The 25,807-nt window shown below is 32.9% G+C and overlaps 1 protein-coding gene across 2 annotated transcripts in view; it reads left to right on the top strand.

The window, feature by feature from the left end:
• Window positions 1-25,807, top strand: part of LOC146168153 (3-phosphoinositide-dependent protein kinase 1-like) — a 40,341-nt gene extending 14,534 nt beyond the window's left edge. Inside the window, exons 4-13 of one of the 2 annotated variants that reach the window (XM_083388792.1) lie at window positions 5,021-5,165; window positions 6,928-7,034; window positions 7,101-7,179; window positions 8,741-8,906; window positions 8,966-9,103; window positions 11,129-11,205; window positions 13,920-14,024; window positions 18,159-18,314; window positions 19,566-19,620; window positions 24,933-25,807. In XM_083388792.1, the coding sequence (XP_083244918.1) occupies window positions 5,021-5,165; window positions 6,928-7,034; window positions 7,101-7,179; window positions 8,741-8,906; window positions 8,966-9,103; window positions 11,129-11,205; window positions 13,920-14,024; window positions 18,159-18,314; window positions 19,566-19,620; window positions 24,933-25,046 (1,142 nt within the window). In that variant the 3' untranslated portion in view covers window positions 25,047-25,807. The remainder of the gene's footprint in view (window positions 1-5,020; window positions 5,166-6,927; window positions 7,035-7,100; window positions 7,180-8,740; window positions 8,907-8,965; window positions 9,104-11,128; window positions 11,206-13,919; window positions 14,025-18,158; window positions 18,315-19,565; window positions 19,621-24,932) is intronic. The other variant, XM_083388793.1, reaches the window with a different exon arrangement.

Below are 25,807 nucleotides of genomic sequence, written 5' to 3'. Positions count from 1 at the left end.
AAAACTTGGCTGAAAAAACGAAAAATGTTCAAATCAAAAAACGCTTGGGTGTGTCAGCCATGCACCCTGGCAGGCTTGCAGAATCTTGCCAGCCTTCTAGTGACGAGCATTTTTGGTCTATGTTTTTTTAGTTGTGCCCCTAAAGTTAAAAGATGTGTGCATCTAAGGAATGTATCAACAATACCATGTTGAGGTGATAAACAAGGCTATTAACAAGTAAATTAGTTAATAAAAAGTTGCGGCGAAGGCGCAAAATTTTGTGTGACATAAACAACTACATAAAGGGCATACTAAAGTACAAACTAGGGCCTGGAGATGCACTTGTCGGCTTTTCTTACTCTAACACTGTTATATGGATAAGCTGTTTTGGGTGAACTTGTGTGCAAACATGCAGCACAAAATAAGATTGAAAAACGCAAAAAAAATTATTTGGTTAAATTGGGAGAATTTTGATTACATATATTGCTTGAAATAATAATATTGTTATTAAATTCAATAGAAACTTTTTGCCGAGGTTAGGGTCACACAGTCAAATGCAACATGCCATAGTATGATTAGTGGTTTGGACTTAATAGATATGCTCAAAAGAGAGACACAATCATAGCAAAACAGTGACAAAGTTTGTGTGAAGCGCAATATTTTTTTGCCTTCAGATAATTAAAATATCCAAACATTAACTGTAAGCCTTAGATGGAGCACCATGCCTGGTACATCCTTGTTATGTCTTTAACAAGAATGGCAACTATCATGATTGCTTTTTTAACTCAATATAGTAGTGTACCTGACAAATCAAAAGAAACTGTAAACACAAAAACAGTGTATGATTGAAATTGATTACTTATCTTTCAAAACAAAATTGATATATATTTTTTTTTATTAAAATTTTTTTTGCCCCAATTTCTTCGGTTCTCTGGCTCATTCTTTGGTCGACATAGTTGCCAAATCGCCAGCATTCTGCCATACTGCATCCTGGTACCATCAGTATGCATAAATGGAATGACTGGATGCCAAAAAACACCTCCATAGAGCTGATAAATGTATGGAGTGGTGAAGAATCTAAATGTCTTCCTAGTAATATAATGTTAAATAGGTAAATTAGAGATAAATATTAAATAGATAAACAAGTAATTGAGCCTGAATTTATGCAGAATCAAATCCTCAATTATAACCAACCAAGTTCTCAAGTATAATACAGTATGTTATGTGTAGATTTATCATTGTTTCAGGATGGTTAAGCACCCCAAACCATGCCTTCTGTATAGGACTGGCAGAAACCTTCAGGCCATGTTGATTGTTTTCCATGTCCAGCAGAATGTTGTTCAAATGAGTGATTCCTTAACTACTTTTATTACCATAAATATAATGCTGTTAGGTTTCATACAATGTTTGAATAACAACAATTTTGAGAAATATTTCCTAAAATACACAATTACTACTAAAAATTGGTTAACAAATTGTACATATATACAATGTATAAGGGTGAGGCCAGTGCCCCTCAAAAATTAAAATATTGTAGTAGTTCCTTGGCCCTTTCCAAAAACATTCTTTAGGTTCAGTAGATTCAGATTTCTGAAAGAAAATAAAAAAATATTCACATGTAGGGGTGCCTCTTTCCGATCAAACACTATCTGTTTTTTTATAAAATTAGCGATTTAAAGCCAATGCACTGTCAAAAAATCATTTAATCTGAACATCAATGGTTAAAAGTTAAAAGGTATCATGAATAAAGCAACATCAAACAGTTAATAGAAAGAACCTCACAAAAAAGATATAAAAACCAAGCTGAAACTAAAATTACAACATTAACTTAAAACAATACGATTTTGTTTTTAAAACACATTACTCATATATATATGTGCGGATATGTTGACTTTACAAAGAGAGATTTGGTCTTTTTCTTTGGTTTGGGACTTATTTTCTTTCATGTTCAACAACCTGTAACATGTTTTGAAAGTTCTCTTCTTTTTAGATGCTTTCATGAAATCAGTGATCAACTTGACACCTCTTTCTACACAGTCATTGGTCACCATTAAAGATTTTACAACTTTTTTTGCATCCAGAAAAGCTTTGTCAGTTTTCCACATAGAAACAGACTTGCTTAGAAATGTGGTGTCAATGTTCATTATTTGGAAAAAATACCAGGAGTCAGATCCCACTAATTTGTCGTATTTGATTAGTGGTACATAAATTTCATATTCAACCTCTGGAAATATCGGCTTTCCATATCCTACTCCGTACCTATTTTTTGGTTGAACTGCAGTTTTTGAGGACAATAACTTTCTCACCATGGCTTTTTTATTAGCTTGACTCACTTTGGTGCTAAATAAAGCTAATGGCACAGCCTCTTCATTTAAATACCAAAGATGCTTTTTGAAGGCAAATAAAGCTGATTCCACAACTTGTGCATCAATTTCTTTATAATAGATTATCTTTTGTAGAAGTTTGGCATCGTTATGTGGAGCACCTTCTGCAGATCCTCATTCAATTCACCATTGGACATATATAAAAACTACAAATTTCACAAAGCGTTCAATTTCGTTCATCTGTTTTTGTGAACAGATAGTATGTCCCCGAGGCAAGGCAAGGATTTGTTCGGATAGCAGAGACATTTTGATGCTATATATAAGCTTCGCCATCCATCTAGCTTTATGCAAAGGGCCACAACCCAAGAATTGGAACCTCCTGTATACATCATAGATATTCTCTTGAATATAAAATGCTGCAAGCTCTAACAATTCTTTATAGTCATCTCTAGGTGTTTCTTTTCTAAGTAAAATGGATTTTAATGAAATGATGAGCTCATCTTTGTATATCTCCATTTTTGGTTGAGAATTTTTCTTGTGGGCAAATGAAACATTTTCCAGATTTTTAAATGGTAAGCTGTTAAAGCCTTCTTTAAACTTTTTAAATATAATAACATCAGGAGATTTTGAAGTTTCTATTTGCAAATCATCAAAAACACGCCCAACAATTAGCTCACCCATGTGGTGCCTGCAAGCATGCCAAAGTAATGCCTTCAAATTTTCTAAAGCCCAAACCGTTCAATTTTCTTTGGATGGAAATACATCCAGCTGTAACATGGCCAGTATTAGAACTAGTGGGATCAAACACCATAGCTCCCACTGAAGTTTTGCATTTCCATTCATCAAGTAGCTTTTCTGTTGCTGTAGAGATTAGTTCTCCCATTGGTTCGTTAGATTTAGTAGGAAGCTTTGGTGCTCCTAAAAGCTTAATGCCATTAGAACCTGAAAGCAGTATTGGAAGCCGCTCTTCTTATTCCTTTGAATCCAGAGACATCAAGTTTGCCATCCCAATGTAGAGATCCAGTTCCGGCCAATGGTGGTTGCCATTGTTCTTTAATGACATCAACAGTTGCTTTTACAGTTTCAGTACGATATCTCGGAGCCTGAGAGTGGTGAAGGTTGATTTTTGTTACATCTCCGCCACATACAGTTATCAGTTCTGTCATCAATGCAGACAACGCAACAGAACTTACATGGTTTCTCACAGAACAACCAACAATTGAAGGATGTTTACAAATATCAAATGAAACATGAATTGTAGTGCCAGTTTTGACAGTGCGATGGTGACTTTGTGAAGTAGACGTGAAAGATGCTTCTGGTCCAGAATTACTGTCAGATGAGAAATCCATTATTTGATCAAATGAAGTACTTGCAGTAGTCCTTTCCAAAGTGAATAACTGTTTTCGGTCCTCTTCTTTTTGTGATAATTCTGAAGCCCTTCCATCGCATTGCATTTTTCTTTTTGCCTTTTCAATTGTAATCAAATCTTTACCTGTAAATGTGGCTGTCCTGTCTGTCATCATGCTTTCCAAAAATTTTATGTCATTTTCATTTTTCAGTAGATGAAATATGTTCTTAGGCCAAAGGACATAGTCTTATTTAGACGGTTTTGAAATTCTAAAACTCTTTCATTATGCTTTCTGTCATCTGCCTTTATCTTTTGCAAACTTTTAAAATCTTTTTCATAAAAATTAATGATTTTTTCTTCAATCTTCTTCTGTGTAATACTATTAATACCAGCAAATGAATACAGCTTTATAATTTGAACTGCAACTTTTCTCGCAGCTGTTCTCTTACTTCCTTGCTCGCCTGGATTTAATTCTTGAATCATCATTAAATCCGATAAATGAAAACAAAACTTGTTTGTATGTCGGTAGGCGACAACCTTTTAGTGTCTGATCACCTTTCTTTGAAATCGTTTTCAATATAAATAGTCTAGAATCATTATTTCTCAAATCCATTTCTACTAATAAACCTAAAAAAGATGAACATTGACCTCTAATGATAGGCTTTTACCATATTTGCCCCCTGCGCACCAAATAAAGCCTGCTTCTGTTCGACAATAAATATTGCCAACGTAGTAAAAATATTTTCTAAAACATTTAATAAATTAAATTTAATGGCAAAATCAGTCCGTTTATAAGAACATTAAACTGATGAATAATTTAGGAGTACAAGAACTTTATAATGGAGATGTATAACATTATAATGAAATCCACCATTTGAGTTTAACTGAAAAATAAATAAGAATATGACATTTGGGTTTAGAAATATCAATGCAGAGCTACCACGTGAAAGTCTTTGCTTGAGACCATTTGCTGGCCCTGATTGGTGGGCAAAAACACGCTTGTCAATGAATTGTGTTTGGCCTGCAAAAATATGTCCTGTTTTTTTTTTTATATAGGTTGTTTTTATATAGGTTGTATATTCTACCACAGGTAATAGATGTCACGGAATAGTAACTAATATACACACTAACGATAGCACGGAAAAAACAGCAAAAGTTATTAATTGCGAGTAATTTATAAGCTAAATATATGCTAAACTAGACTAACATGTTTAGCTGAAGCTACTTCTGTTTAACCAGAGGCACCAGTGGTTAATAAACATGTAAACATTATATTTGAATCCTTACGATCCACAAATCTTTTTAAATATGTTTGTAATTAAGCAGATTTATATTATGTTCCTTTTTTCCTTAAAATATTTTTACCCAGACTTTGTTTTAAGCTTCGCTCAAAATGGAAATTTACTTAATTTAATTGAATCTAATAATTACCTATCTTTAAGCTGCACAAGGTTTTATGCTGCTGAGTTGGTGTTGGCATTGAAGTATTTGGAACAGATCAAATTAATACATAGGTAGGCCAACATTTTCTGGTATGTATTTTAGTAAATAGTGTTTTCTTCTCATTCCTTATGTAAATCAAGAGGTCTGGTATTGAACTAGGGGCGGGCCAAAACTTGTTTGAAGGAAGGGCATGTAAACTTTTAAAGATGATGTTAAAAAAATTGGGGGATATTTTGTGGTTATGAAACAAGTAATCTTTAGAAAATTCCTGTATCCAGCTATTTTTGTGTACAAAAGTGCAATTATTTCAAAAGACTCACTGAGGACATTTGAAACACACCAAACAGAATTTTAAGACACTTAAAACTTCCTTTAGTGGTCACGAATGCTCTCCCTAATAGTATTTTTAACAAAAGGAACATACCAGTTAACCTTTTTACAAATCTCTCTTGAGAATAAAATAATCTTTATCATGTTTTACAAAAACATCTTTCACTATTGTCATTGGCTCTTGGCCAAACAGTATCTCTTCAACTTCCCATAACAGTGGTTCTTAAACTGCGTCTGCAAACTGATGGGGTCGGGTAGGAAGTTTTAAGGGTCAGTGCAAAATCTTTTAAATGATTTGATTGGTAAATTATATTAGTTAAAGCACACCATTCTTATTGAACTTTAGTGATAATAAACCATTTAACAGCTTATTTACAGTAAGTAGTTTTGGAAAACTGTAGTAGACTAAATTTTGAGAAACTGTAGTAGACTAAATTTAATGGCAGTGTAACCAATATATTAGTATCATCGTTGTGACTCAATGAGAAGTTAAAGCCGGTTTCCCAGCAGATAATGTAGAGCTTGCTTCACTACTTTATCATTAACCACTGTAGTATCTGATGCTTACCCATTAAGACAAAACCCAAAATATGTAGCCACTCTAATTTATCCAAATTACCGCTGTGAAACCATTTATACCTCGGTAAGTAGCTGTCTAATCATCAACAGAAGGTGATAACATCTGTTCTACTCCCAACTACTCCAACGTTTTCATTTTTTCTCTTATTTGAGCTTGTTGACGCCAGCAATTAAGTCATGTTTTCTTACCTTTTCCTCAAGCAAGTGCTGCTCATTTACCCAATTTATCAACAAGTTTACCTTCTTTCTCCAGTTAGACCCACTAGTTTAGCTTAGAACTAATAACTTTTCCACAGCTAACAATTTTGTGTGTTGTTGCTGAAATAACTGATGAGGAATAATAAAGGACAATGCTACAGATGTCACAAACAGTGTAATGTGCCACTATTTTTACAAAGATGCTTTGTAGGCTATAGCCGGAAATGTTAACCTTAACATTTGCTTGAAAGGTTTGGTTTCCTCTGTATTACAAACATATATTTTGCATTGCCAATTTCTTTATGTGAATAACATTGGCTTATGCAGTTAGGATGCTGTCATGATGCAACCCTAGTGCAGTTATTCTTAAACTGTTTACCACGGCACAACAGTGAACCATGTCAAAGAACTTGCTAAACAATGTTGTTAAAGCATTATGTAGTTGTTGTATTGCTTCACCTGAAAGCGAGTATAATTTAAAAATGATGAATTTAAACAATCATTTCTCCAAATTATTAGACATTACCTAATTGATTGTGAACATAGAATATTTAATACAAAAAATAGAATAGATTAGTCCCGGGTTCATGTTAAAGGATTCTGCAAAAATACAAGTTATACATTTATTAACTAAAATATAAAACTTAAGTCATAATAATATAGGACTATTTTTTTGGTTTATCCCATGTAGCAATTTTAACTACTAAATGTAAAATTATTATTTAGAGATTTGAAACCTGAAAACATACTGCTTACTGAGAGCATGCATATCCAAATATCAGATTTTGGGACTGCTAAGATCTATTTGGAAGAAGAATTCAAACTTGAAAATGGTTTGTGATTAGTTTGTCATACAATGCATCCTTGTAACATACTAACATTTTTGTTTGGTATAAAAGGGGAAAGAAGTATGTCATTTGTTGGTACTGCTGAATATGTTCCACCGGAACTTCTAACAAAGAAGATTTCTTGTCAAAGGTAGTGTAGGATTATATCTGGGGCAGGCAACATATGGCCCGTGACTGGATTTTGAGCGGCCGGCGACGCAGTCTGTCGCAATCCCCCACCACTTGCTTACTAAGTTATCCTTCAGTTGTTTGTGTTTTTAGATTGTCTTGCATTTAAATTAAATTTAGAATTTACCATAAATATTTTCTCATGAATTTACGTAAACAATTAATTTATCGCTTTTTAATGTATTGATAATTAATTTATTGAGGGATATGGCAGTACAATTAATTTATCGATTCAGGAATCCAGCCCCCCAAGTACTTTATCTTCCATATCAGTCCCACTGACTGGAAAGGTTGCCTGCCCCTGGCTTATATGGTATTTTAGATATATATATACTGAATTATTGGGATTTCTCATTGTTTAACATTTTTCACACTGAACAGAGCACACTAACACATAATGTTCCACACGAAATCCCCTAAAAACATTTTACCTATTTATTTACACCTGAAATTACCTGTTTTCAAGGGTTATATAATGTTGACCACCATACTTATTTAGATAACTCGCCCCTGCAGATACCATTAAATATTGAAAATAAAATCAGTTTGCACATTGCAAAACTATCCTTAAACTGCTATTCTATTGACCAGCAACAAGCTGAATAGAATCTTAAATTTTCTTTGCCCCTTCACTATTTTTTACTAACACTATCGCTTATCTGGGGCCCATTAAAAATCCCTATTCATATAATGCACCGGATATTTTTTCCAGTTCTATGTTCCTGTAAACTAAATAGCTGCAAAAGGATTAGAGTAAGATAATATCAAATAGGAAGCATTCAATGCAAAATGGTAGTATCGATTCTCATCCAATGCTAGGGTGATTTCTGTATATCCGATATTAAATTGATTTAGGTTCATAACATGAGTCTAACCATTTTTTATTTTAAAGGTATATTTTTAAATACCTCATTTCCAAAAAGGGTAACCAAGTTTCCAAGTACTAAAGTATTTTTTTTTATTTCAAAATATTATGTTTTTATGCTTTATTTTTACTTATTTGACAGTTGTACTCAAATATGGGACTATTTTAATCAAACCAGGGACTATTTTGCCTAAAACATCATATGAGTCCGATTTAATACCACTTTAATATTAGAATTTCATCCATAATTTGCAATCCAAATAAGCCACTTTTACCTTGTCAAGAAATGGTAGGTTACAAATGGAGTTTAACATTAAAATTTGGCCAAAAAAAATTTTTTTTTTTTTTTAAATTTAGAAAATTTTAATTTCCTCTGTTTTGTTTATTTACTGTGTTTTTTGTCCAAAAAGTCCAAAATATTAGCATTGAAACAAAAATTCAAGTATCGCATATCCCAACTCGTTGTGGCCTATGTATGAACACTTTAGTATTTCTTTTTTTCAGATGTTTTTATTAGTTTATAAATATTTAAGTTTTGTTACTGGCCTTCTTGATTTATAAATACATATAAAAGTTCATAGTTTAATTGATTTCTCAGATGTTTTGTTTAAAGTCTACAAACAAATAATACATTTATTGCCCTTATACAATTTTGTAGCTCAGATCTTTGGTCTTTGGGGTGTATCATTTACCAAATGCTTTCTGGAAAAACACCCTTTCATGATGTCAATGAATATCAAGTATTTGAAAATATAATAAATTGTAATTTTGATTTTCCTGAAAGAATGGACTACAGTGCCAAACTTATCATCACTGCTCTTCTGGTATGTTTAAATACAAAATAAAAAATTGATTAATTAAATTTACCAGTTTTTTTTTTAAGCAAATCCAACCAGACAAAAGATTGGGTTGCAAGCACTTGGGAGGTTTTTCACATTTGCAGTTACATCCGTTTTTCGAGAAGATAGATTGGAATACATTACCAGAAAATATTCCTCCAACAACTAACCTTCCAATCTTGGTAATTTTAATTTATAAAAAATATTTTACTGAAGGTTTGTTTTTCTGTCAGTGTTCTAGAGACTACAAAAAAAGTTGATTTTTTTTTGTGGTTCTTGCTTGGAAGGAATTGACAGTGTTTGGATGTGTAAGGAGGAGTTAGGATAAAAATTTTATAAAACAACAAAATAACTTTATAAATCTATCAATTTAATCTTGTAAAGTTAGGTATAATTTGTATATACACTAGTAACTAGTTTGGATATGTTTCTATTACAGTAGTGAAACTTTATAATGCTTGTTTTGTTCTGTGATACATTTTTGCCCGCTTATAATTACCTATTGTAAAAATGGCCTAATCATTTTTTACTGTTAATTAATACAAGTTTCTAGTCTATTTAACCAAGTGTTTTATCAACCTTTATGCTCTCACAATCTCCCTAAGTTTGGTGTGTTGCACATAAACCAGAGTCAATTAGAATCATATTCCAGTTAACAAAAATTTAAGACAGAGGTTTTGACACTGATCTTGAAAAATGCTTTGTTTCTTTAGCATATCAGGCTGTCAAGATACATTCATTTTTTAATTTGTAATGTTCTGATATACCTTTATTATAGGCAGATTTACACTGCAATATGTTATCCTTCTAATTTTTTACCACATCGACCAGCCTAAAATTTTGCTCATCAGCCGAAAATAAGCGCGCAAAGTGCCCAGGATGATAACGAACTTTTATGGCGTCATTTAGACAAGGTCATTATTTAATTTTAGTCACATGTGGTTCATAAAAACTAATTTGAGCACTTTTCTGGCCGTACATAAAAAAACATATTACTACATCACTTGAAAAAATGCAATTTGGGCACGTTTATATGAGCATGAATAAAACCAATTTGGGATTTTTTGTCATATGTAGCAGAAATAAAACTCATTTGGGTACATTGTTTTGCATGTAGCTTGAATAAAATTAAACTGGGCACTTTTGTGGTCATACAGAGCAAAAATTAAATTAATTTTAGTCCTTCTTTGGTCAGATGTTGCTTGAACAAAACAAACATTGTGCAATTTTTTGGCCTAAAAAGCTTGAACAATAGTAATTTGGAATTTAGTACATGTTTAAATAAGAGTATTATGGGCACTTTTTTTGTTCACATGCAACTCAAATAAAACTAATTAAGGTACTTTTGTGTTCTTAAGTAGCTCGAATAACACTGATTTGGGTACACGTTTGGTTGTACATAGCTCTAAATCAATCTTATTTGGGCACTTTTTTGTCATATGTAGCTCGCATAAACCTAGTTTGGGAAAACTTTGGGGAAGTAAAAAAGGTGAAGGTATTATATTTAATTATATGCAAAATAGTAATCAAGTGGGCTACAGAAGACAATTTGTATTTGAAATCTGTGGAAAAATAACATTTAAATTTTTATTTTACCGGCGCTCACGTATCAAAACATGCCCAAGTGCTTAAAATTTTGCGCAAAAATATAGGCATTTAGCGTGAACACTGGTTAGAGATATGTTCTGCAAACCTTTTTGGAAAGAAGGCACTATATTGATCAGTTAATTCCATAGGTACCTTGCTTTAGGGATAATTATACATATTATTTTTTCTTACATATCACTGCAGCAGAAAAACTACAAAATATTGTTTTCCACAATGTTTGCTAATGTCAGATTTAATCAGTGTTATGGGACCTGTATAACATAATGCCCCTGTGTATGTTCTGCTTCAACCTCATGGAAATGTGTTCCCGATGAAGTTGATGTTACACACATTTCAATCATTCTACTAAATACAAATCAGAATATATTTAAAACATGTTCTATTTTCATAAAAAGGTAGAAAATCACCTTATGGGGGATTCAACTCTTTAATTTTTTAAATAAACTCAAAACTTTTTGAAACAAGTTTAAAAGAAAACAACCTGATTAAGAAATATGTTTCAAAAGTCATTACAAAAAAGTATTTATCTAGCTGCAGCACGCAGCTAATGACCCTCTTTACCTTTAATGTCAAAGTTTATTGTTGTTCTTTTTTCTCAGAGCAATGTTGAGAAAGGAATTCTGATAAACACTCAACAGGTTTTAAGTAGCAAGCAATTGCACAACAGTGAAAAAAGGTTTGTATGTTTTTATAGCTAATGGAAATCTATATGTTATATACAAGTATTCTTGTAAATTCAACCCATTTTTATACATAATGAAATGATCAATATGTACAGATATTAGGCTATTTTTTCAACTAAATACTGAATTAGAAAAATCGTGAAATATTATTTGCTTCACTTAAACTAATCCAATTTATCAGATTTGCTGTTTATTTAGCATAGTTGTTTCAATACTTTTGTGTCGAAATAGGAGAGCAGGGTTTCTAGTTAAAGGGGTTCACTGCCGATGAAGTAATCTGTTTCCAGCAGTTACATGTTTGATACAATACCCTGATAAAAACTAGGGAGCTAGGCAATTTTAACCAACACTTCCACAGATGCATAGCAAATTTTTTGCCATTCCAGGTGTCTGTATTTTTTCTGACATGCGCCAATTTAGCCTTGATGGTTTCACATATTCAAACACCAAATGGATCGCTTAAAAACAACATAACAAAATCATAAATCCATCATCAAATTTTAGGCTAATAGAGTGCACAACATAAATTTACTACAGCAGTCTTCTCTACAATATTTTTTATGTTGAAAAGCTTGCTTAAAATTGTGCACCAATGTCCAAAAGTTTGAAGTACACATTTGAAGTAACTTTTTTTGATACAATTCTATACTGGTATGTGCATGGCACAATAAACAACTTTGCCATCAGCTCATGGCCAAATAATTGCAATGCGGCTCTAAAATCTACAAGAATATCTAACCCATACAATAATATAAAATATGTTGTTCCCATACAATTAATATCAAATATGTTATTTTAAATGGAAGTGAACAGGCTGGCAGAATCTTGCCAGCCTTTTGGTGACAAGCATTTTTGGCCTAAATTCTTTGGTTTTCGGTCGTGCCCCTAAACTTAATGGTGTGTTTGCCTAAAAGGAATGTATAAACCTTCCCATGTTTTGGCAATAAACAAGGCTATTGATAAGTGAATAAGGTAACCAAACGTTGTGGCGAAGGCGCAAACATTTTTTTGACATTCAAATACATAAAGGGGCATGCGAAGGTACAGCCTGGGGGTGTACATGTCTGCTTTTCTAATTTACATAGATAAGCTGTTTTCAGGCAAACTTGTGTGGAAACATGCAGCTCAAAACCAGTTTGAAAAGGGCGAAAAAAATATTCTTTAGATAAATTTTTAATCTGTATTGTTCTAATAATGATATTTATAACCCAAATTAATAGAAATTGTCACAGTCACAGTGCAACATGCCACATTGCTACCAGACTTGGACAACTAGATAATTTTATTTTTCTTATTCAATGAATTACAGCAAAATGCGGCTAATTCTAATTCTAATCTAATTTGTGAATTGCTTGTGTGCTCTAGTTCTAATCTAATTCGGATTTTACCAAAAATCCTACTTTGTCCAACAACATTTTTAGTCTCTTAGTAAAAATAAAGAATTTGAATTCAAACTCTTTGGTTGAAACGTAATTTTCACGGACTAAAAATCATATGCTATGCTAAATTGCTTAAAAATTAGCACACACATAATTGACATGCACATTCCTATTAAAATACTTCTCGATTTAAATGTAATTGATTGTGAATAATAAAATGTAATTTTAGTTTAAATTCTAGTTCAAATTCGTTTTTTTTAGGAATTCTGTAATTCTAATCTAATTTGAGAAAACTCAAAATGATCTAATTCTAATTCTAATCTAATTTGGAAAAACTGAAATGCTTTAATTTTAATTCTAATCTAATTTTGCTAAAATAAATCTAGTTGTCCAAGTCTGATTGCTACATAGTATGCATATTACCTTTTGGATAGATAGATTTGTTTTAAACAAAGACACTTAACCTAGCAAGACCAGGTTTAAGTTTGCGCGAAGCGCAAAATTTTTTTGTGCTTGCGTTAATTAAAACTACCAAAAATTTACTTTAGAACTTAGGTGGAGAAGCATAGCCTTGTACATCCTCAAAATGTTATACATGTACATTTAAAAGGAATGGGGAATTCAACTCAATATACAGGAATTCAACTCAATATAGGAATAGTTGCCAAATCAAAGTAAAACTGCCAACACATAACAATTCTATGATCAAAATTGTTTACTTTTAAAAATAATAAACAATCTATATGCTTAACACTGGCTTTTTCTCACCAAACAACATGCTTCACACTACCGTAACTTTTTTCAAAGTGGCACAACAAAATTAATTTCTGCCCATTGTATTGTGTAATGTTATTACATATTTTGCATTTCAAAAAAAGGATGTGGTTAAATATGTGTGGAAACAACCACAAGTTATTTTGTAAAATGGATCTTCAAAAAAAAATTTTTTCGCTTTTTTTGGCTTATTCTTTGGCCGACATGGTCGCCAAGTCGACAGCATTCTGCCATACTGGAAGTGAATGTGTATACCCTTTACTAGTTGTAACTGCCGGAATTAAGTTTTTTTCTTTTAACTTGCTGTAAATTTTTAGTAGTCTTTTCTCTTTACTGTACCGAACCCATTAAAACCTTACTGAGTAGATGGAAATATTAGTTTTTAAATAGTTAAAGCTAGTTTCAGCGGTAAGTCCCTGCTCTTACTATGTCTGTTTCCTACTATTAAGTTTTAGTATTTTTACTTAAAAATATATATCTAAAACAAATATACATCAAAGTTGTTGTGTTTGAAAGTACTTGTGCCTATTAAAACGTCATATTGTGCCTTTCAGACTACAGTGTAGTGACCCAGATGATTTGGATGGTTACGGGTTAAGTTTAAACATGTCTGAAGAAGAAAGAACAAGAAGACTTTCTATTCAAAGTAACACCAAATGGTAATGTTATGTTGTAGTTCTAAAGCATGAAGAGGTAAATATTTGCACAAAAGAGTCTTCAAAATCATCTAAAGACAAGCATGAAAACATACTAAAAATTTAAATAATTTTTAATTCAGACTGTAAGTTTGCAGAGTAGGAATGTTAATCCTGTGGCTTTCCCAGAAGAATGTGAGAAAGTCATGTGTGAGCTTTGCATTATTTTTGTAATTCTCAATGTTTAAGTTTAAGCTATTGTTTCCAACATAATATGAATCAACATAACTCTTCCGACAGTTAAAATTGTGCTCTTACATTTCTATGTCCTACCCAAGTTACCGTCATCAGACTGAATAACAATAAAACAAGGTATTACACTGCCTGATTAGCATAGATTAAATTAATAAAAATCGCTCATAACACTATGATAAAAATTACTGTTAGATATCTAATAACTTTCACAAATTAACAATTGACTTTCAGCAGGTCACATGCAAGTGCTTAAAAATTAGAAGTTTAGTCTTTTGTTATCCACAGTGTTTTTTGTGTGGTATTTTTAATGTTTTTCTTTCTATAAAGTGGTGCAATGTCATTCACCCTGATGTAGGAGACCTATATAGGACGTTTAAATGTTGTACGACAAACATAACTGCCCAACGAAGTGTTTAACTGATCTAAAAAAAACTTTTTTGTATTGGTTGCTTTAGACAATTTGTTAAAAGGGGAACAAAAAGCAAACAACACTGACTATATTCTAAGTGATATTGAGATGTTCAATGAAACAATTACACATAATGTGTGTTAATAACTGAGATCTAGCCCATCGAAGCTGCTTTTTGACCAACGATTACGGCTTATGTATAATTAGTACACCGAAAGCCATTGCAGACTCACCAAATCTGTTGATCTATGATGCAAGCAGAGCAGACTAGAAAAACAACTAGCCTGCAGTAAGGTTCGAACACACGACCTCGGGTCAAGCTTGGACCGTCGCTCTACCAACTGAGCTATGCAGGCTCAGAAGGGAACGAGTCGAGAAACAACCATACGCCAATGATTGCTCAATCAGTTAGCACAAGCAACCTCATCGAAGGGGATCCACAGTACCATATCATTTGTTCAATGAAACATTCACACATAATGTGTGTTAATAACTGAGATCTAGCCCTTCGAAGCTGCAGCTTGATTGGTAATCAGGTGTTTACAAAACATCCTTTATGTTGCTTCTGTTGATACTGCAAGTTTAAAAAGGCTATAGTCTGTCGTTGTGTTTATACTTTGAATTACAACCTCAGACCTTTTATCAATTTTTCATTTACTCGATCTGGAAATACTAAATCAGTGCCACAGGAGAAAGATCAGGTGCCCCAATTTTGAGTCCTTCTGACACGTTGGAAACCCTGCTTTAAAGTATGGTCATATACACATATTTAGCAGTTTTGAATACCCTGTTTAATCATTTGATAAAAATATGTAAAGATCTTTCGACAGTTTCTGGGCATTTTTAGGCCACTACGTACGAAAAGTAGCATCTGTTTCTTTGAATTGACTTTAGTTTTATATATTCAAATTTTAAGCATATTGTATATGTTTCTTAGTATGCATTCCTTATTCACAGTCACACCCAAATACTTTAATGTGCAATTGTAGCACCTTATTACTTCTGTAATAAGATATTGAAAGAACGAGTTTTTAACTGAGGCTTGTGTGTTGTTGTACTGCATAAGTTTATTTTTGCAAAGGATTTTATTTCCTCAACTTTAGGCAAACTGTTGACCATCAGATAGTAAACCAGGTGAAGCGATGTAATAGTAGGTTTATCATTCTTCTAAGCCACACATTTTTTGTATTGCTTAACAGTCAACACACACATACAGAAATGTTGTACTCGGCATGCACACATCGGACTCTTGACTAAAGTAGTTTTACCTAGTCATATTTTTAGTTCAGAGTCGGACTGCATCCTTGATACATAGCTCTACGAGTGGCCGCATTGGAAGAGAGTAGTACATCTATTCCCGAGACATTTAAACAGGATGAGCTGAGTGAGCTAAGCAACAGAAATCCTGGCATCCAGACTTTCATAACATTCTTACATTTGCAGGAAAAAAATGCTTCCACATTTTTTCCAACAAGTTGAATTTGTTTACTGCAAAAACATTGAAGGACTGCTGAAAATGGAAGTACCACAAAATGAAACTAATGAGTGGCCAGTTTTCAAAGCCTTTCAGAAAAGTTTGAATTGTGTCATTATTCAACCACTGTGCATTAAGGCTTCAAAATACCCACAAATCAGATCGGACCACCCTTTACAGCACAAACGCTCGATTGTGAACACCCTGCTACACCAAGCTTCAAAACTTTGCAGTAACCATAAGGACGAAGTCAACGAAATTAAGCATGGTAAAAAGCCCATGAGAATAAACGGATACCCCGACTGGTTGTTCAAACCCAAAAACAAATCTAACTATTTAACAGCTAAACCAGAACCTAAAGGTCTGGTCATTATTCCTTACATTCCAGGTCTGGGAGAAAAACTAAAACGTATTTTGAAAAGCCACAACATTTCTACAGCTTTCAAACCGGCCAGAAAAATTGGAAACATTTTAACCTTCACCTAAAGATCCAGTTAAACCAGTAAAAACGTCAAGGGGCTGTTTATAAGATTCCCTGTGGAGGTTGTTCAGCAACATACATAGGGGAAACTAAATGTGCCTTTCATACCAGAAAACTTGCACATATGCGTGATGTCCGCCACGAAAGGGCATCCCGGTCAGCTCTGGCAGAGCATGTGGTTGAACTTTGACACGGAATTAATTGGGATAATTGTAAAATTTTAGACTGGGAATCACATTATTACAAAAGACGGTTCATTGAATCATTCCGGATTGACAAATGCCCTAACACCATGAACAAAAAGGATTCAGCTGGTATCTGCTGCCGAAACGTCGGTTTATACTTCGTTCACACCAGAAGAGCGATTTCTATCTATTGATATGTTGCCTGGTGGAGCTAACTCTATTTTCTGGAAGTAATATTAAAACATAATTATTAATAGCCAAGTTCTTTTTTCAAGTTGCCTTCGGCTATTGTTAAATCAAACATAGCCTTGGTCAAAAACAACTGTTTATGGCCAATGGGTATTAAACAATCAAAGTGTTTGATGAGAGGTATGACATTTTTGCCTTATTGAAAAAAATATTTTTACAAGTCAATTGCAGGAAAGTGTTGTCATAAACTGTTAAATGAAAGAAGTGAAGTCCAGATTTGTTGTGGTGTACACAACATTTGATTAGATATATCAACTTTGGACCTGTCAGATATCCAATCTGATAGTTTTGGTACTTTGCTGACACTGAATTCAGAAACCCAATGTATCAAGATAGGTCCAGCTAATCTAAAACCTTGATCATGTTGTAACAAATCCAAGGTAACATTCGATTGTCAGACATTTAATAACAAGTTAATCGTGGAAGGAATTACTCCCAGGTTACATCCAGATCTACATCCAGATTGTGAAATTACATTTACATCTACTAACATTATGTGAAACCATGTGAACTGAAATTTAAGTTATTATTTGGCAAAACTAAAACTACTATGCAAAACCTACACAAAACTCTTTGATAAAAATTCAAGTATGCCGGGAGTAAAAAAAAATTGTCTTGAATAACGCAGCCGCAAATCAATAAATGAGTAAAAATATATTTTATGTAGTTTATACAACAAGTAGCCTTTTGCACAATGGAATAATTTATAAAAGAGTTTCGTAAACATTTTAACCTAATTTAATATATTAAAACTTTGTGCAACAATTTACGTTGGACAACAAAATAGACAGACTATTTTTTGTTTGTTTGCTTTATTATGTATATCTTGTAATGGTAATGGAAAGCAAGTACAATTTCCAAATAAATATATTCTAATACTATGTGGTAGTTAGATGGTGTAATGCTATACTAACCAGAGCAGGAAACTATATAGAATTTTGCGCTACCGCCGTGCCCTCAATTGAACTCAAATGTATAATGTCAATTCTAGTTATACTTCAATTAAACCAAACAAGAATTCTCTTTTGGGGAAAGTACAATGCTTCAAAACAAAAAGTAAGGAGTCAAATTATATTTTAAAGCAGATATTTATCTCTTTATGAAGGCACCACTTTTCAAGAAATTCTTTAATTCTCAAGCAAGGCATTCTGCAGAAGAAAAGAGGACTTTCCTTTAAGTTCCGGTACTTTTTGCTAACAGAAGAGCCATGTTTTTTATACATTGACGAAGACACAATGGAAGTTAAAGGACAAATACCTTGGTAAACCTACCTATATAAATTAACCCTTAATGTAGTATTATGCTTGGTTACCTTTGGTGTATTGACGCAAGTAGGCAGTTCATTTGTAATCTATAAATATATAAAAGGGCGTTATTTTTATGGAATCCAAAACCATTGGTTTCTGCTTGTCGATCAGTGTTTCGCTAACGTGTATACTAACAATAAACCAAATTTAACCCCTTTAGTTGCATGTTTGCTCGCGTTTTAGTTGTATGTTTGCTCACGAGATCACTCAAGTTAACAAACAGATGTTTTTAAAATTAATTGTATGATGACGCAACTAAACCATATCGGGGCGATCTTCCAACCAACACAGATATATAGGTTTAGCACCGAAGCAATAAAACTATAGATTGATTACTCCATGTTGATCGCCTAAATAATATGCTAAATTCAACGCTACACGAATGGTGTGGAAGCCGCATCAACACTTACACGTGTGCCCCTAGGTTTTTTTTAAAAGATCGTTGACGAACGGGAAAGACGCGAAAGTACGTGGTTTATTTTCGAATCTTCGGATGTTCAGTAATTAATTATTAAGGTATATGAAGGGATTTCAGTTGAACACATATACAATAAAACTGATGATGAAACGATATTAATAGCGGAAATATCAATAATATACTATAGTATTAAGGCCGGCTAGCGTAACATTATTTTCTAGGTTAGTCTCTGCGACTTTAAACACTGCACAGTTTTGCTAAGAAAAGTCGTTCTATCCGCGATACGTAAAATTCCAACATTTGAGTTTCGGAAACGGGAATAAGACCGGTTACTAAAACTGGAACCCCTGGTCGCATTTTTTTCTTTTGTGGCGCCCTTTCTTTGTCTGTCTGGTTAAAAGTTAACCTTTTTCAACTCTTGGCCTATATAACGTGGCTTAGCTGACCACCTGCACGCTTGCGCTTCCTTCGCTTTCTCTTTTTTTGTGCACGGGACCTGTGCATATAGACCCGTCTGAGCAGAATTTATCAGTAGCAATATTAACGGTTAACTTTAACATCGTTAATTTAGAACAAACTTTTAAATATATTGACACTTGCTTGATTACCAATATTTTGAAATTAAAAAAATCATGTTCTTTGAAATCTGCCTGTGGCTAAAAAAACTAGTTTTAATGATCCAGTAGTGCTGTATTTAACTAGCATGCTAAACGTTAAACGCTAGAATATCCTCTCACCACACCTGGAAATTTGTATGTCGCACTTAATATCGTATTTTATTTGTTAGGTCAACCGAGTTACGCACAGAAGTGAAGACATTCAAAGTATTTTTGGTACACGTGGTAGGTTAACAACTTTTTTTTCATATAATTTACAAGCGCGTATGGTATTCGTGTTCAAAAAAAAAAATAAGTCGTCGATAACATTTGCCTAAAAAGCTTCGTCCCATCAGCTTAGGAAAAACAAGAGCGGGTTTCTACATATTTGGTAAACACACTTTTGCGGTACCGATCTAGTCATGCGGTACGGATCTAGTCCCGTCAAACTCTAATTTAATCCTGTTTTTCAGACTAAAATGAACATTGTTTCGCGCGTCGCGCGAATCTTTTCATTCTTCCTTTAATGTTCTACTCGTTTTTGCATCTTTACAGACAAAACGCGTTCAGCGTTGGACGAACAGTGCCTCACTCTTTTAAACTAAAGTTTATCAAATTTCGCCTAATATTTATAAATACACTTTTTGCGCTTCGGTCGAATGTAATCGGTCTTAAAATATTAACGAAAATTAGTATAACCGTCGTTTTCCATTCTACGAGTTATCCCGATTGACATTTTGCCAACCTTTTTTAGTCAATGCCATGTTTTAAGTTTCTTCCGATTTATACGGTCTTTGCGACATGCAAATCGGAAACTTAGCCTTTAAAGGCAAAAAATAGCATTGTCGGTTTTTTTTACCGAAATTTTTACTTATGTTAACCTCAATTTTTGGTCAACGTACCCCACAACTTGATATACAACAAGCAATGTACATATATTTATCTGAGCTCAATGGATTACGTCCCTTTCTAAATCTAAATTATTTGCATTTTAAAACAAATAGCTCCAAAATTTTCTTTAAAAAAATGTTCTTGTTTTTTTGGATTATTTGTTTTATAGTATCGCAATGTGACTTCATATTGCGTGTATTTGAGATGTTTTTTGACCTGGCCCGCGACAACATTTTAAGTTTCTCATGCATCTCAGGTTAAATAATAATTGTCCACCCTGCCTTGGCGTGGTATCTTTTATCACGTTTTCAGAGAATCTTTTCAGCTCAAGGCATGGGAATTGTTGAAAATTTTTGCCAAGTTAGAAAATGCTGTTTTCGCTTAGTTGTTCTGTCTTTTTTTCCCACCTATTTAAATATTTTATCTCATTTATTTTTTAATTTCCACAACGAATTTTTTACTTTTACTAAATTGAACAAAATTTAATCCAAGTTTTTAGGCGAACCTAAATGTTCATGCCATTTAACTTAGGTCAAATTGTACTCAAATTGCTGTCGACGCGCGAAGCGCGAAGAATTGCGTTTGTTTGGTTAAAATTGATAAATCTGTTGATTTACAAGGAGACGTTGCACATTGGGCACACTTAAAATAAAATATGCATATATTCCTTTTACTCTTGTTGATGTTTATCATAAAAGACGGAATACATCCGCGACAAAATCATAGATTATGTTGGATGAACTTCATTTTAAAGTTTGATGCTTTGAAAATTCCACTTAAAAAAGCCGTTATGTGCACGCATTTGGTCTGAAAGTGAGAAGCCTCTCTCAAATCGCTAGTCTCAATTAAAAACTCAAATAGAAAAACGATTGGGGGGAAGCGCTAAAATTGTTAGTATTTATGTATACTGTAAGTAACGTTGTTTAAAATATGAGACATATAGTTTTGTGTCCAGCTTGTAAAAGCTTTGTAAAACCTTGTAAAACCTGTCGCGGGCCGGATGAATTTCACCACGGGCCGTAGGTTGCCGACCTCTGGTCTAGGGAGATTATTTTATGTCTACAAAAATAAGAAATTTTCACCTATAAAATTAAAATTTTGACAAATTTTGACCTAAAAAAGATATTTTTGACAAACTTTTTACCTATTAGGAATACATAGATTTAAACAACACATTGTTGTATAAAGTACTGCATTAGAGTCTTGCCGTCATCAGTCACTAGTTTTTGGTGTTTTACTGACGACCAGTGGAAGGCAAATCAGTTGTCTTTTTCGGTTTAAAATGCAAATCTCTTAAAAAGGATCTTAAGACTGTTTATTTATTAAAACAGATAAAACATAAAATCATTTCTTAAAATCTTACAGAAATATATATATTACGCCTATAAGGCATCATTAGTTTCTGTACAAAAAACAAACATGCAAAAATGCCAATATTGGTGGTTAAAAAGTAAAATATATAAAATTAAAAATAGTAGGATAGCGTATAGGTCTAAAATCATGAAACACCTGCAGATGTCAGATGCAAAAGCAACAACTAGCGAATGGCATCAAACGACAACGTGAAAAAAAAAACGGAAAGAAAGAGAAAAGCACGCAACTGATAAGCATGTTATCAAACGGTGTCGCAATGTTATCATTAATGGCAAGAAATAAAACGGGACAAAAACAAGCCCTGGGCAAAAAATTACCTTACGCGTGGTATAGTATCATTTTTTGGATATTTATTTCAGCTTTGATTTTATTAAGCCATTTATCTTCAAAAATATCCAAAAGGCTGACTGGCGGCATTTGTACAAATACAACAGAAAAACATTGGTGTAAGTGCGGCTTTCTTTGCAGTGTCTCTTAAAAATGCTTAGTTTTTTTTTATGATATCAAAAAGACAAAACTATAAAAATGCCAAAGAAAAACAATGAAGTAAACAGTTCAGTTAAAATACAAGGTAAAAATAATTTTCACAAATTAATAAAGGACGATGTGATATTATTGAAATAGTAAAGGAGAAAATTGCAAACCAAAACCGAAAAAACCCACAGCAAATACTTTTCAAAAAATTTTTCCAAATCTGAAATACAAATCATCTCAGGTAAATTTAAATTCGATGAACCTATGGCGTATATATATAGTATTTCTCTAAGTCGAATGCAAATATAATACAGTTAAAATGTTTTTGGATGTGATTGAAAACCAAATTTTGGTAAAATTTAAACTAAACGACTATTTTGAAAAGCATATCACAGTTTGTTAATTTTGTAATGATTTTTCAGCATTTTGTAAACGATTTTGGCTTGAAATAATTTTAACATAACGTTTTAATTTTTACTTATTTCGACAAATAAAAAAATATTTGCCGTACTTATCACCATTTTGTGCTTCACCCATTTTTGGCACCGGTGCGCAATCTCCCCACAATAATGGTATAACAGAACACAAAAAAATTTAAATGCAAATATATAATCAACTAATTATATCTCCGTTTAACTTAATGTTGACCAAGGGTATTATATATATACCTGTTTTAAAAGTTTTTGCTTTAGGTGCAAGCATATCTTTTCCTTATAAAATTAAGTTCACATTACCGCAAGACAATTTGACTAAGTACTATTATTATATTTCGCATAAAAGTTGTGTAATAGAAGTTCAGGCCATGACTCATTGAGACTTAAGGGTCCTGTCAGGTCAGCGGCAACTGTGAGATTAGGTTATGACTTGGTGATTACTTAAAACCTGTTGAGATAAGATATGTGTCGATTGAACGCCGGTGGCTGGCAAATAAGGTTGTTCACCGTACTGTTTAATTAGGTTTTGGGTGGGGCGACAGGTGGTGTTCGAATTAGAGTTAAAATTTGTAGAGATGGTGATGAAGCTAATCTAGAGTTCGGTAAAAGCAGTGGTTCACTATTTTTTTGAGCCTTTGGCACAAAACATTATTCTTATACCTTGACAATCGCTTGTAATTTACGGAATGACTTAGGGTAAATGACACAGTAATATCAGTTGTCTAATGCAGTGGTCTCTAACCTTTTTATTAACCGACCCCAATTAAAATAAAATGCGATCAGCATTTACATGCACCACAGCTTGTTTTCCGATAAGTATATGTATTGCTTGAACTAAATGGCACGAACGATTTCTTAGGCTTAAATTATACATAATTTCAGAGAACTGTGGCTACAAATGTCTACCAAAATGAGAAGTTTAACTTAACACATGGATTTCAAGTTAACAAAATAAACATCACTTTTTAAATTTTTTTAAAACATTTTTCTTACACTTATTGCGCTCGTTTAAACCACGAGCGCAATTTAACCACTAAAACTGCAGGCATTGGTTAGTAGTGCCACCCCATAAATGGTTCATGAAACACCCAATTGGGTCGCAACCCATAATTTGGAGACCACTGGTCTAATGAATGCTGTTTATTTATAACTTTAATGGTAACCTATTGAGGCAAAATGTTACTCCGTTGATGATATTAATGCACTGGAAATGTCGTTAAACTGGTAAAAGTTAAAACTAGGTTAATGTTTTTCAAAGCTAGGTTAATGTTTTTCAAAAGCCAACTTTATTTTGTATAGTTACTTTGCATTTATTCAATTTAAATATTGGCCAACAAGTAAAAAAATCGATTGTAATGTAGTGACTTTTCTACTGGTAGCTATACCTGCCAATCCGATTTTTTTGGAATTGTATTATTTGACTTCTTGTGCTTGCTCATATAACTTGTTCTACGCTCTCCGAGGGAGACCGCCCTGGTATCCGCCAGGCCAGAACAGTTATTTTTGGCCTCTTTCTTGCACGCCTCCCAACGACTCTCTGTAATGGAATAAAATACTTAACCTAACAGTACAAACAGCAGCCGACAAACACATGTTACCTACACTGTTGGGCCTACAGTATTTAATACCACGTTTAACTATATTCGATTAAATTTTTTTAAGTGGGATAGAGGATTTTAAGTACAATATTTATTTTAGTACAGCAACCTTAAAATGAAAAAGAAGACCATGTGCATTTTAGTTTCATGGTTTTGCGAATTTGGGTGTTTCTAACTATTGTCACTATTGTTGTGTTTTTGCTATTTTAAAGTATATTTCCACTAGTTTAGTCACATAAATTTTGACCTTTTATAGTTTATGAAGACCATTATGGTCTGCCTTTCAAAACTAATTTTTGACAACTTAAATATTTTGCACATTTCGAGCGTGTTTTACCGTGTTTGAAATTAGTTTTAGCTTAAAGGCCCCGTGCATACCATGACATATACACATAATTTCAAAAATAATTACGGCCAAACTTTATAGATAAACGATAAAAAGAATTCTGCTTCGCGTTAGTATTTTTTCCATCCTTTCTATGTGACAACATCCAACCGCTGAGGACACCACATTGATTTTACGTCTGTAACGTTCTTGCAATAGTAACACCTTTTTAACATTATTAACACAATAACTTTTCTTGCGGTTTTGCGTTACTCCAAAAAAGTCTAGTTGCTGAAATCCCACTGATGTGTAATCGACGAAAACAAAAATGCCTGCTATGATAATTATGCATATCGGGATGGGCCCAAGGTGTACAAGTTTCTTTCATTGTGATCTCATTTTTATTATAAATCAGAAAAAAATATCGACCTTTATTAACGGTATGTTGTTACTGTTTTTCAGCCTGGTAGAACTTACCATTTAATTGATAGATCAGGAAATGCTATAAAATGGTGCAAAAAGATAGAAGAAGTTAAAGACTTTATTTCTTTGAAAAGTTCACAAGATTTAACGTAGCTGACGTATTGTATTGTTGTTTATCCTTGTTTTTACAAAATCTGTGTTAATTTTTTTAAACGAGACAATGTGTCATTTAGTGTTATGTAATTGTTTATATTCACATGGTGATAAACATTATGCAACAAATGCAATTTATGCTGTAACAAATGTTATATGTAATAGTTTTTGAATTATATTTTATGTGAAACGATATCAAGGATTAATTTACTATAAAATTTGTATTTTTCGATATGTAGGCATTATCTTACCCAACGCCTTACAAGTATTGTTTGCATTTGCTACCTCTTTTTCTCTAGTAGGTATAAAGATGAAAACGGTGTTACTGTAAATTTTAGGGAGTGGTTTAAATTAATCTAGATAACAACTGTTTTATTCACGAACTTGTGAAGGTCGATTTATTTTACGTACAGGTTTTAAATAAAAAGCACAAAGTAAAACGACTCGTCCTAACGACGCAACGCTTTCTTTATTTTAGTCATATTTATCTAGTCTAGTTATTACATTTCGGATGCTTCAGTAGTTTTTTTTTTCTAAAATTAACTTCTACTTTCTAAAAAGAAAATCTGTTAATATTTTTAAAACAGTGTGGTCACTTGAATGTATTGAGCAATGCTACCTCACAAAACTTTAATGAAGTTAACTACACCAATTTCACGCCATCACTGTTTATAACACTTTTTGTTTATTCAATATAACTAATGTGCCCCTTACCCCATATAATTTATACAATCAATAAAAGTTATGTTTCCACTTCATAA

This window comes from Ascidiella aspersa, chromosome 1 (assembly GCF_963924565.1).
Source record: "Ascidiella aspersa chromosome 1, kaAscAspe10.2, whole genome shotgun sequence".
Taxonomy (NCBI): Eukaryota; Metazoa; Chordata; class Ascidiacea; order Phlebobranchia; family Ascidiidae; genus Ascidiella; species Ascidiella aspersa.
This window is presented reverse-complemented; position numbering and strand designations above follow the sequence as displayed.